Genomic DNA, 12414 nt, shown 5'->3' with positions numbered 1-12414 from the left:
TGTCACTCCTTGTGTGTGTGAGCTAGACTAATAAGTTAATTATTGCTTATTCTGCAATAGCCCTTAGATTACAAAAAGATTTTAACAGGCAGACTCTGCAAACTGACATAGCATTAAGGTAAGAAACAGTACAGTAGCCAATCTCAATTTTAAGATAATTTCTTAAACCAAAAGGTTTCAGTGATCTCCTAAATTTGAGATAATTGCGAGTTTCTCGCATCCTGTGGGACTGAATTCCAGATAGCTGGTGTTTGATATAGTAGACTGGCAGAACATCTTTCCCTTGGGTAACAGTTTGACGGAGAACATTGTATATGTGCTTTTAACCTTAAATGGAGTTTAATGTACTTAGTAGAGCTATATAGGGAGTGTGGGTGGGAGAGAAAAGGGGAAAAGTTGGTGATGACTAATGTTTCTTTGACATCCTTAGGTCAGATCAGATTTTGTTATATTTTTTCATCTGTTTTTTTAAAATATATTAAAACAGTGAATTATACTAATTTCATGCATTTTATATACTTTATATACTTTAAGTGTAATTTTAATTGAAATAAAACATTTTAAAAATTATAAATACATTTTTATCCACCCTCAGTAAAGACATATTCAGTATCGGACATTTCTGTTTTAGGGAGAGAATAACCAAAATCTCTGAGGAATATGTGGACTGCTACTAGGAGAAAAGTTATAGTTCCCCAATAATTTTGTATGTTTTGTACTTAATTGCAGCCACAATAATTTTGTAGCGATTCTGGATCTGCCTGAAGGAGAGCACCAGTACAAATTTTATGTGGATGGTCAATGGACACATGACCCCTCAGAGGTATTTTTTTTTTTAATTTTTTTTTATTTATTCAGTTTAACATTTCATTTATGTCATATACATAAATTGGAATTTAAAGAAATATACAATATTGAAAAAAAAAAAGAAACAATCAGGTAAAAAAAATATACATTTGTTTGTCCACATTAATGATCCAAGAACTAGGAACTCAAATTTAAAACAAGATAACTGAGGTGGTTTCCCACCCCAGTCTACTCGAATTCAAAGAGAAAAAAACTTTTACAACAGGAAAGACAAGAAATCAAGTCGGAGCAGCCGATGTAGCATTCAATCCAGACAAACAGCAGACTACTCTTTACTCACTATAAATTCTAAAAGTTTTCCCGGCTCAAAGAAAATATAATTAGTGGATTGAAAAGAAATATAGCATTTGCAAGGAAATTTAAGTATAAAGGTCCCACCTAATTGTAAGACCCTTGCTTTTAATAGTAAAAAGTCTTTTTTCTTTTTCTTTGTGTCTCTCGAGAGAGGTCGGGAAACACTTGAATTTTTGAACCAAGGAAAGGTGTGGAGTTATGGCGAAAAAATAACCTAAATATATTATTACGGTCCAATTCTAATGCAAACGAGACCAACAGTGTTGTCCTTTCTGTAATGACATCCGTTGAACTTTCCAAAATCTGAGTTAAATTCAAATCAGGCTGAGAAGGTTGTACATTATTAACTCGAGCTCCAGAAATGTATAACACCCTAGTCAAAGGAGGAAAGGCTTCTGAGGGAAGCCCCAGAACTTCAGTAAAGTATTTTTTTTAACATTTCCTTGGCTGGAGTCAAAGGGGATTTAGGAAAATTCAGAAAACGTAGATTATTCCTTCGTAATTGATTTTCCATATAATCAATTTTTTTCCTTTGAATAGTATTATCTTTAATAACTGCCGAAATAGAATTCTTTATAGAATTTACCTCAAGTTCAAGATGGTCTATTCTGTTCGTCTGATCAGTTACCTTAGTGGAAAGTTCTGAATGAGCCTGAGATAGCTTCCCCATATCTCCACGCAAAGTTTCTGCCACTTGTAGTAGCGTGCTGTTTAGTCCTTGGATTGCCTCCCAAATGGAGTCCATTGTAACAACCGATGGTCTAACTAATTCCCGGACGCTAACGGAGGGCTCACTCAGTTGTCGCTCAGGCAAAGAAGCTTGCAGCATCGAGCCTATTTGCGAAGATGTTTCCAACGGAGATGAGGTAGCTATGGGGTCGCCACTGCTATCGGCAGGGACTACACTTCCGGACGCTCCCGCCAATTGCCTCTCCATAGCCATCTGTTCCCCTCTAGGTCTCTGGGGCGTTGTTATCGGAGGGGGACTCAACGTCACTCCCTCTATGCTGAGGTCCGAAGATTCCATCGGGCCCCTCGAGGCGCCGGCTTGGGTCCTCTGTAATAGCAGTCCCGCCTCCTCCAACGTCGTCTGCCGAGAGGGAAGGGGGTTCACCCGTCCTGTGGAGCACGGTAAGTTGGATTTACCCTTTCTCTTCCCCCATAATCAACTAGGGAAGGTTCCCACTCGCGATTTTGATGTAAGGGGTCAGGAGCTGCTGTTCATGCGTCTTTCCAGATCGCCATCTTGGCTCAGAGGTATTTTTTAACCACAATATCCATTCAGGTGGAGGATTATAAAGCTCATTGGATTCTATATATAGTTTTATTATGGTTGATATCTGTTTGAGTTACTAGCTTAATATGGATTTTTTTCCTATTATGTTTGTAATGTAGACTGTATACCACTTCCATTTCTACAAAGTGGTGGTATATCAAGTTCCAATTAAACTTATAATCTGTCTTAAAATTGTTAAACTAGGCTGGGTAAATAAACTCTAAATGGGGTTTCTTGTCTTGGAGGGTTAATTATTAAGATGTGGTAAATGTCAGGCTTTTATCGCATCTTAATATACCACAGGAGTGACTGTGGTAGCTCATTAACACAGTTTACTCCTGTGATATATGAATAACGCTTCTTCCAATCAACCTCCCAACCGGCATTATTCACGCTACCCGAGAGCATTGGGCTGCTAATTTGTGGCTCAGTACTACTAGGCTGCGTATTAAACAGGCTGGTCAAACTGACTGCAAACTGATGCCCCCCTTCTAGTGGCTCATCCACTGACACTTCCCTAATCACAACCCTCCTTCCAGTGGTCTTCCACAATCAGTTTTCCCCCTTCAATCAGTTTTCTCACTGCTCTGAAGACACCCTTGCCCCAAAAGCTCCTCCTTCTAGACTTTCGTGGGCCCCACTGTGCAAAATCCCTGTTGTCTAGTGGGGTTGGAGCAGGAGCGATATCCAGTTGTCTTGCCTCTTTGCCTGTACTGGGTTCATAATGGCCTGTAAGGTTCGACAGCTTGACCCCCTAGCAGTCTTGACCACCGTAAAGCCTGGGAGATCTATAAACTGAAAAGTTTTTCACTTGTCTTTTTGAAATATCAAGCCTAAGGTTAATATTAAGAGATGAAAAAGTTTGAGAATTGTTTGCAAATATTTGAATATCGATGTTTTGATATTGAGCAGTTATTTTGATAAGTTTGAATGTAGTAAATGATTTTTAACACTATAGCAGTTCATAACAAGTAACGTATAAAAATATTTGGTGGTGGTGATTAAAAACATGAAGGATTTTTATAACCAATGATGGTGGTATGATTGTAAGGTTCGTCTTTTCCCTTCATTAGTAAATAAGTGCAAATAATTGAACATCTTTCTCTGGTTAGAAGTTTATCTACAGATTTGTACCACTTTATATGCCACTGGAGACATTGGTTAGTGTTACATCTAAGAGCTAGGCAAACTTCTGATAAATTCAAAACAAAGTTGAAGAAAACATCTGTTGCAGCCAAGGCACAAAAGTCATGGATCCTTTGTGGATTCTTCAAACAGCATGCAGAATCTGTCAATGTCTGAAGTCATTGGACACTCCTAGGAATATTAAGGCGCTTTCTCCAAGTGTTGAGCAAATGCAGAGATTTAATTCTTCTCTACCCCCTTGTGAGGGAGTGGATGGAATAATGAGGCTGAATCAGAGGTGCGGGGCTCAAACTAGGTGGGAGTTAAATGAGCAGATCAGAGAGGCCTGAGTTCAGAGAACTCCCAGGGTGTTTCTAATGGCTCAATGCCTGGGGAAGAGGAGTCACCCTCAGCAGAGATTGTTACCCTGTAATTGCCAGAAGCAGAGGCTTCAGTGAAATAGAGGTTTCCTTGAAACCTCGGAGTTGAGAGAGTGAGTACTGACTAACCCTGTGAATCTGTGTCAGACTACAAGAGCCTGAGTTAAGGAAGTGACAGTGTATTTATCCTGTGGCATGTGCAGTGGCCTGAGAACCAGGGGAGCTAGGTTTGATTCCCATTGCAGCTGCTTCTGACTCTGGGCAAGTCACTTAACCTTCCGTTGCCCCAGGTACAAAATAAGTACCTGTATATAATATGTAACCGCTTCGATTGTAACCACAGAAGGATGGTATATCAAATCCCATCCCCCTTTCCCCTTCCATCCCCTGTGGGGGCTGTGTCCAGGACAAGCTTCAGGGACCCTGAATCAAGAAAGAAAAGTAGTATATATTGAGTGTGGAACCTGTCAGGGACAAGGTTCAAGGATTGTGTTTGAGAGACTTTATTGAGGGTGCAAAATCTGTGAGGAAACAGGCCTGTTTCTTTTGTACAGTAATAAAGCTTTCCTGTTGACATTGCACTGCCCTCTGTCTGTATTTTATGAAGATCCCATGCATTTCTGTCTGTCACACTACCACACCCATTCTCTGTGGAAGGTGAGAAACATGAAACCTAAATCACATGGAAAATGTACTACTACTTGAAAATGTCAGGACTGTGGTGATCAAGATATCTGCTTCTGTAAAGTGGAGGCAGAGATCTGCACGAGACATTTGTAATTAAGGATGACTCTGCTTTGTGAAAAATAAAATTGGCCAAGGGAAAATCCTTAAGTTGTTCTCTTAGCAACATAGAAACATGGAAAACCTAATCTGGAGCCCTAAAAATTGGTTACACTCCTGACAGGAGGAAGAGTACAGGAAATTATTTGAAGAAGGCGAATGATACTCAAATGAGCTGTAATAGAAAGCCTCTCTCCATGTCCTGATAAGACAAGGTTTCCAAACTCTTTAGGAAATTATAAAGTTCTCAAATTCTTCCTGAAGAAATGCTAAGATCTGAACTATTGGCACAGCATGAGAGACTCACACTGCACCGAAGTGGCATACTGGGTCACCTGAAGAGGCTAGATAGTAGCTAGGACAAAATGGCCCTTGACAAAAGTCTCTTCACAAAATAGCCCCTGTAACGAAATAGCCCATAGCCCTTCATAAAAAATTAGTATAGTAAAAACTCTTGTCTCCCTTCCTCTGAGGGTGCAGTATCTCTTCTCCCCTTCTATCCCCATCTCCCAACATGTCTCGCTTTTCCTCCTGCCCACCCTCCGCAGTCTGGTATCTCTCTTGCCCATCTCCTCCTCCACCCCAGCGTCCTCCAACATTCCTGTGGTCCACTGGAAGCATCAACAAGCTGCTTCGGCTGGCCCCAGAAGCATTCTCTCTTGTGTCCTGCCTACATGGACATAGGAAGTTACATCAGATGAAGCGGGACACGAGGGAAGCCTTCCAGGAAAAAGGGGAGACACCTTGGCTCAAAGCAGCAGTGGGACTCAGAAAAACACTCAGGGGCAGGCCATTTTGTCAGGGGCTTTTGTGTTTTTTTTTTTTTTTTGTCAGGGATATTTTGTTTGGGCTCTTTTGTTGGTGCTATTTTGACCAAGTACCAGGCTAGACAATTTCTTCCTATGAACAGGGCCGGTCTTAGGGCGAGGCGACCGCATAGGGCTCCACCCGCCACTCCCCCCCCCCCCCCCCCCCTTTCCCGACGATCGATCGCTGTTCTGTTCCTACCTTTAAAAAAAATTTGAGAAGCACCGAGTAGCAGGCAGCGCCTCGCGTCTGCCCTGCTAGTAAAAATCTCCTGCACGTGCAAGGCAGACGCGAGGCGCTGCCTGCTACTCGGTGCTTCTCAAGTTTTTTTTAAAAGTTAGTGGGTGGCAGCAGGAGAACAGAGTTGGTAGGTGGGTCGGGGGGGGGGGGGACTCAGATGGGAGAAGGGTGTGGGATGGGGGTTCTCAGATGGGGGGAGGGGGTAAGGGGAACTCAGATGGGAGAAGGTTGTGGGGAGGGGGTAAGGGGAACTCAGATGGGAGAAGGGTGTGGGATGGGGGTTCTCAGTTGGGGGGAGGGGGTAAGGGGAACTCAGATGGGAGAAGGGTGCGGGATGGGGGTTCTCAGATGGGGGAGGGGGTAAGGGGGAGTCAGATGGGAGAAGGTTGTGGGGTGGGGGGTTCTCAGACGGGGGAGGGGGTACGGGGAACTCAGATGGGAGAAGGTTGTGGGGAGGGGGTAAGGGGAACTCAGATGGGAGAAGGGTGTGGGATGGGGGTTCTCAGTTGGGGGAGGGGGTAAGGGGAACTCAGATGGGAGAAGGGTGCGGGATGGGGGTTCTCAGATGGGGGAGGGGGTAAGGGGGACTCAGATGGGAGAAGGTTGTGGGGTGGGGGGTTCTCAGACGGGGGAGGGGTACGGGGGACTCAGATGGGAGAAGGGTGTGGGAAGGGGGCTGGAACTGGGGTTTGAGAAGGGGCCATGCATGGGGCTGGTGGGAAAATGGGGCATGTGTGTGTCAGGTGGGAGAATGGTTCTGGGGCTGAAAAGGGGGGCCCTAATACAAGGCATGTGGATGAAGGGGGCTGGAACTGGGGGCTGAAAAGGAGGGTAGGTGGGATAAGGGGGCTAGTACTGGGACTGGAGGGCAGGGGCTGAAACTGTGGGTACTGAGGGCTGAAAAGGAGATAGGGAGAAGAGGCTGGGGCTGAAGCTTGGGACTGGTGCGAGAAAAGGGCTGGGGACAGGGAGGAGTGGCTGGGGGCTGAAGCTTGGAACGTGGGAGAAAAGGGCTGGGGCTGAAACGGGACTGGTGGGATAGTGGGGCTGGAACTGGGGGCTGAAAAAGAGGGGCAGATCCTGGATGGAAGGGGGAGCAAGAGGGAGGGCAGACCCAGATGGATGGGAGAGGGAGGGCAAATGGTGGATTGAAGGGGCAGAGAGAAAGGGCAGACAGTGAATGGAAGGGGGAGAGGGCAGATGGTGGATGGAAGGGGCAGGGAGAGAGGGCAGACATTGGATGGAGGGGACAGCAGAGGGCAGACACTGGATGGTAGAGAACGAAGACAGATGCTGGATGGAAGGAAGACAGTGAAAAGAAGATGAGGAAAGCAGAAACCAGAGACAAACTGTAAATATTTTTATTTTTTTGCTTTAGGATAAAGTAGTATTGTAGCTGTGTTAATGTTTATAATAGAACATGTAAACAAGGTAATCTTTTTATTGGACTAATTTTAATACATTTTGGCTAACTTTTGGAGAACAAAACCGCCTTCCTCAGGTCAGGATAGAATACTGTAATAGTACTTTCCATATCATCATGCTGATCAATCCATAGACTGGTGGGTTGTGTCCATCTACCAGCAGGTGGAGAGAGAGAGCAATCCTTTTGCCTCCCTATATGTGGTCATGTGCTGCCGGAAACTCCTCAGTATGTTCTGTATCTCAGCAGGTGGTGGTCACACACAGCAGCAGCTCTGGCTAGGCCTCCAAGCCTAATTTTTAGGTTTTGTTGAGTGCCTGGGGTTGAGGGCTCTTCTTGAGCAAGTGCAAACCTGGTGGTGCCAGGTCACTCCTTTTCTCCCCCCTCCCGCTGGCTCCGTTAAAAAAAAAAAAAAAAAAATTTTGAACGTCCTTAAGGGCGTTTATTTCGACGTTTATTGCAGCTACTCACTGGGACACCAGGTCGTTACAGCTCGGAGCGAGAAGCAGGTAATTTTTACCTTTTTATAGCGGGCAGGGGGTTCCCCGATTGATCTCCACGTGGCCTATGGCGTCGGACGGCGAGGGCGCGAAGAATCGCTCCCCGGACCGCGTGTGCGCTTCTAGCGGGGATGCGGGGGTTTTAAAGTCTGATTCGCCCTTGTTGGGTGTCAGTTTGGAGGCCGGTCAGTGTCCCGGGTCTTCCTCCGGCGCGGCGGTTTTTCCAGCCATAAACGCCCATCCCCCGCTGCTCGCCTCCGCCATCTTGGCCGGCCACTCTGCTCGGACGGCTTCTTCTTGGGCCGCCCTTGAGCTGGGAGACGTTCATGCCATGGCCGCCCTTGATTTGGGCGAAGGCAAAAAAGCGGATAAAGTTAAGCGCCGTTCTTCCCACGCGGAGTGTCGCGCCGGACGCCATCTTGGATGCGCAGCATGGTTCTCCCCCGCTCTTGTGAGCGCCGGTTGAGGGTGCATCTAGGGCTGTGGCCCAGGCTGCTGAATTGCACAGTTTGGGGGGTTTCTCCCCCGAGTTTATTTTGCTGCTGCATCAGGCCTTCCTTATGCAGAACGCTGCTCCTTCTCCCTTGTCCGATAAAGGGGTTGAGGCCCCTGGAAGTAAACGCCCTCGGGTGGATGCCCAGGCCTTAGAGGACGCTGTTTCCTCTGATGTAGATGAGGGCAGCGTATCTGAGTTCTCCCAACGGTCCTTTGGGGATTCCTTGGAGGAGACGGATTCCCGCTCGGATGGAGCGGATGACCTCTCTGCAGCACGGATCTTTCGCTCAGAGGATTTGCCCAACCTGTTAATGCAGGCCATGAGCATTTTGAAGATTTCCTCTCCGGAGGACGTCTCTCCCTCAGCCCCTGTTGGCTCCGCCATTATGCTGGGGACGAAGCGCCCGCCTAGAACCTTCCACGTGCATGATGCCATGCACACCTTAATTTCGGCTCAATGGGATGTCCCGGAAGCGAGCCTCAAAGTGGCTAGGGCTATGTCCCGCCTCTATCCTTTGCCTGAAAGTGAGCGTGAGGCCTTTATTTGGCCTACCGTGGATTCTTTAATCACTGCGGTGACTAAGAAAACGGCATTGCCGGTGGAAGGTGGCACGGCCCTAAAGGACGCCCAAGACAGAAGATTGGAAGCGGCTTTAAGGTCGTCCTTCGAGGCAGCTGCCTTAAGTTTGCAGGCCTCGGTTTGCGGCTCCTATGTGGCAAGGGCGTGCCTGACGATGGTGCAGCGGGCTTCCCCCTCGGATCCTTCCTTGAGGGCTGACTGGCCGGCCCTGGAATCGGGTTTGGCTTATTTGGCAGACTTTATGATGTCTTGAGAGCCTCGGCTAAAGGCATGGCTCAGACAGTCTCTGCGCGGCGCTGGCTTTGGCTGAAACATTGGTTTGCGGACCACGCCTCTAAGTCCCGCCTGGCTAAGTTGCCTTTTAAAGGCAAGCTGCTCTTTGGGGTCGAGCTGGACAAAATCGTGACCGATCTCGGCACGTCTAAGGGCAAGAAGTTACCAGAGGTCAGGGCTCGGGCCAGTGCTCGCCCCGGTATCTCCAGAGGACGGTTTCAAGAAGCCCGTCGGTACCGCCCGGGCAAGTCGGGCTCCTCTGCCCCCTCTTCCTTCAAAAGGAACTTCTCCCCCAAGCAGCATTCCTTTCGCAGAGACCGCCGTCCCGGAGGTACGCCCTCCGGTCCTCCCCCAGGGTCTCGTACCCAATGACGGGGTCCTGGTCCATGGCCCAGTGCAGATTGGAGGACGCCTGTCCTCGTTTCTGGGCGAGTGGACCAGAGTAACTTCAGACGCTTGGGTGCTGGAAGTCATCAGAGACGGCTACAAGTTAGAGTTCTGCCGACCCTTAAGAGACGGGTTTGTACTCTCTCCCTGCAAGTCTCCGGTCAAAGCTGTGGCAGTGCAGCAGACCTTGGACAACCTGATCCGCCTGGGTGCGGTCGTTCCGGTGCCAGAAAATCAGACTGGCAAGGGACGTTACTCCATTTACTTTGTGGTACCAAAGAAAGGAGGTTCTGTCCGGCCTATCCTCGACCTCAAAGGGGTCAATCGGGCCTTGAAAGTGCGGCACTTTCGCATGGAGACTCTCCGCTCTGTTATAGCGGCAGTGAAGGCAGGAGAGTTCTTGGCTTCCTTGGACATCAAGGAAGCGTACCTGCATATTCCCATCTGGCCTCCTCATCCACGCTTTCTGCGTTTTGCAGTCCTGGGCCGACACTTCCAGTTCAGAGCCCTCCCTTTCGGGTTGGCTACTGCTCCGCGGACCTTCTCCAAAGTAATGGTGGTCATCGCGGCCTTCCTGCGAAAGGAAGGAGTACAAGTCCATCCTTATCTGGACGACTGGTTGATCCGAGCCCCCTCTTATGCAGAGTGCGGCAAAGCTGTGAACCGGGTGGTTGCTCTTTTGAGCTCCCTGGGGTGGATCATCACTGGGAGAAGAGCCAGCTGCGCCCGACTCAGTCCCTGGAGTATCTGGGAGTTCGATTCGACACCCAGGTGGGCAGAGTGTTCCTGCCAGACAATCGGATTGTCAAGCTTCAGGCTCAGGTGGACCAGTTCCTAGTAGCCTCTCCTCTTCGGGCTTGGGACTATGTGCAGCTGTTGGGCTCTATGACGGCCACGATGGAAGTAGTGCCCTGGGCCAGGGCTCATATGAGACCACTACAACACTCTCTGCTGCAGCGCTGGACTCCGATGTTGGAGGATTATGCTTTGCGCCTTCCCTTGGACCCAGCAGTGCGCAAGGTGCTGAGCTGGTGGATGCAGACAGACAAGTTGTCTGCAGGAATGCCTCTGGTGACCCCGGAGTGGATTGTCGTCACGACGGACGCCTCTTTGTCGGGCTGGGGAGCCCACTGCTTGGGAAGGACAGCGCAGGGGCTCTGGTCTCCTGCAGAGGCAAAGTGGTCTATCAACCTCCTGGAACTCGGAGCCATTCGGTTGGCGCTTTTGGAGTTCATCCCGGTACTGGCGTTGAAGCCAGTACGGGTCCTGTCGGACAATGCCACGGCTGTGGCCTATGTCAACCGCCAGGGAGGTACCAAGAGCGCCCCTCTAGCCAAGGAGGCCATGAATCTATGCCAGTGGGCGGAAGCGAACCTGGAACAGCTGTCAGCGGCCCACATTGCCGGAGTCATGAATGTCAAGGCGGACTTTCTCAGTCGCCATACCTTGGAGCCCGGAGAGTGGCAGCTATCTGCTCAGGCGTTCTTGGACATCACGAAGCGCTGGGGCCAGCCGAGCCTAGATCTGATGGCGTCATTGGCCAATTGCCAAGTGCCGCGCTTTTTCAGCAGAGGACGGGACCCTCGATCCCTGGGAGTAGATGCTCTTCTCCAACAGTGGCCGACACAAGAGCTTCTCTATGTGTTCCCGCCCTGGCCCATGTTGGGCAGGGTGCTAGACCGGGTGGCAAAGCATCCGGGCCGGATAATCCTGGTGGGTCCGGACTGGCCCAGACGTCCCTGGTATGCGGACTTGATCAGGCTCTCAGTCGACGATCCTCTGCGGCTGCCAGTGGAGCATGGCCTGTTACATCAGGGTCCCGTGGTGATGGAGGATCCCTCCCCCTTTGGTCTTACGGCCTGGCTATTGAGCGGCAGCGTCTGAGAAAGAAGGGCTTCTCAGACAAGGTCATCGCCACTATGCTGAGAGAGAGGAAGCGCTCTACTTCTACTGCTTACGCCAGGGTTTGGCGTATCTTTGCAGCGTGGTGTGAAGCAGGCTCACTTTCTCCCTTCACTGCTCCAATTTCTTCAGTGTTGGCGTTCCTGCAAGAAGGTCTGGAGAAAGGCCTGTCGCTCAGTTCCCTTAAAGTCCAGGTAGCGGCTCTGGCTTGCTTCAGGGGCCGCCTGAAGGGTGTTTCCCTGGCTTCTCAGCCAGATGTGGTGCGCTTTCTCAAGGGAGTTAATCACCTGCGCCCTCCTCTGCACTCAGTGGTGCCTGTGTGGAATCTCAATCTGGTGCTAAGAGCATTGCAGAAGCCGCCCTTTGAACCCTTGTCGAGGGCATCTCTGAAAGACCTGACGTTGAAAGCAGTCTTTTTGGTGGCTATCACTTCAGCCAGAAGAGTTTCCGAGCTCCAGGCGCTCTCATGTAGAGAGCCTTTTTTCTGCAGTTCACTGAGGCAGGAGTGACTATTTGCACAGTGCCTTCCTTCCTGCCCAAGATTGTTTCTCGCTTCCATGTGAATCAGCAGCTCTGTCTCCCTTCCTTTCGTAGGGAGGACTACCCAGAGGAATACTCTGCTCTCAAATGTCTGGATGTGAGACGAGTCATCATCAGATACTTGGAAGTGACCAATGATTTCCGGAAATCGGATCATCTGTTTGTCCTGTTTGCAGGTCCTCGTAAGGGTCTGCAGGCTGCTAAGCCTACAGTGGCAAGATGGGTCAAGGAAGCCATTGCAGCGGCTTATGTGGCCGCGGGGATGGTGCCGCCTATCCAGCTGAAGGCTCACTCCACTAGAGCTCAGGCGGCCTCGATGGCAGAGGCCGGGTCCGTCTCCTTGGAAGAGATTTGCAAGGCGGCAACTTGGGCATCGGCCCATACCTTCTCCAGGCATTACCGCTTGACTGTGGCTGCTCGGGCGGAGGCCCGGTTTGGAGCTTCAGTGTTGCGGTCAGGGATTTCATTGTCCTGCCCTGGGTGAGTACTGCTTCGGTACATCCCACCAGTCTATGGATTGATCAGCATGATAATATAGAAGG

At 49.3% G+C, this 12414-nt stretch overlaps 1 protein-coding gene across 5 annotated transcripts in view; it reads left to right on the top strand.

Annotated features, from left to right (window-relative positions):
- The window catches only part of PRKAB1 (protein kinase AMP-activated non-catalytic subunit beta 1), a 47145-nt gene that overhangs the window by 17144 nt on the left and 17587 nt on the right, over positions 1 to 12414 (top strand). For all 5 annotated transcript variants that reach the window (XM_030217575.1, XM_030217578.1, XM_030217573.1 and 2 more), the window contains one exon: positions 730 to 823. In XM_030217575.1, coding sequence (XP_030073435.1) covers positions 730 to 823 — 94 coding nt within the window. The remainder of the gene's footprint in view (positions 1 to 729; positions 824 to 12414) is intronic.

The sequence above is a fragment of the Microcaecilia unicolor genome, chromosome 11, assembly GCF_901765095.1.
Source record: "Microcaecilia unicolor chromosome 11, aMicUni1.1, whole genome shotgun sequence".
Classification (NCBI taxonomy): Eukaryota; Metazoa; Chordata; class Amphibia; order Gymnophiona; family Siphonopidae; genus Microcaecilia; species Microcaecilia unicolor.
This window is presented reverse-complemented; position numbering and strand designations above follow the sequence as displayed.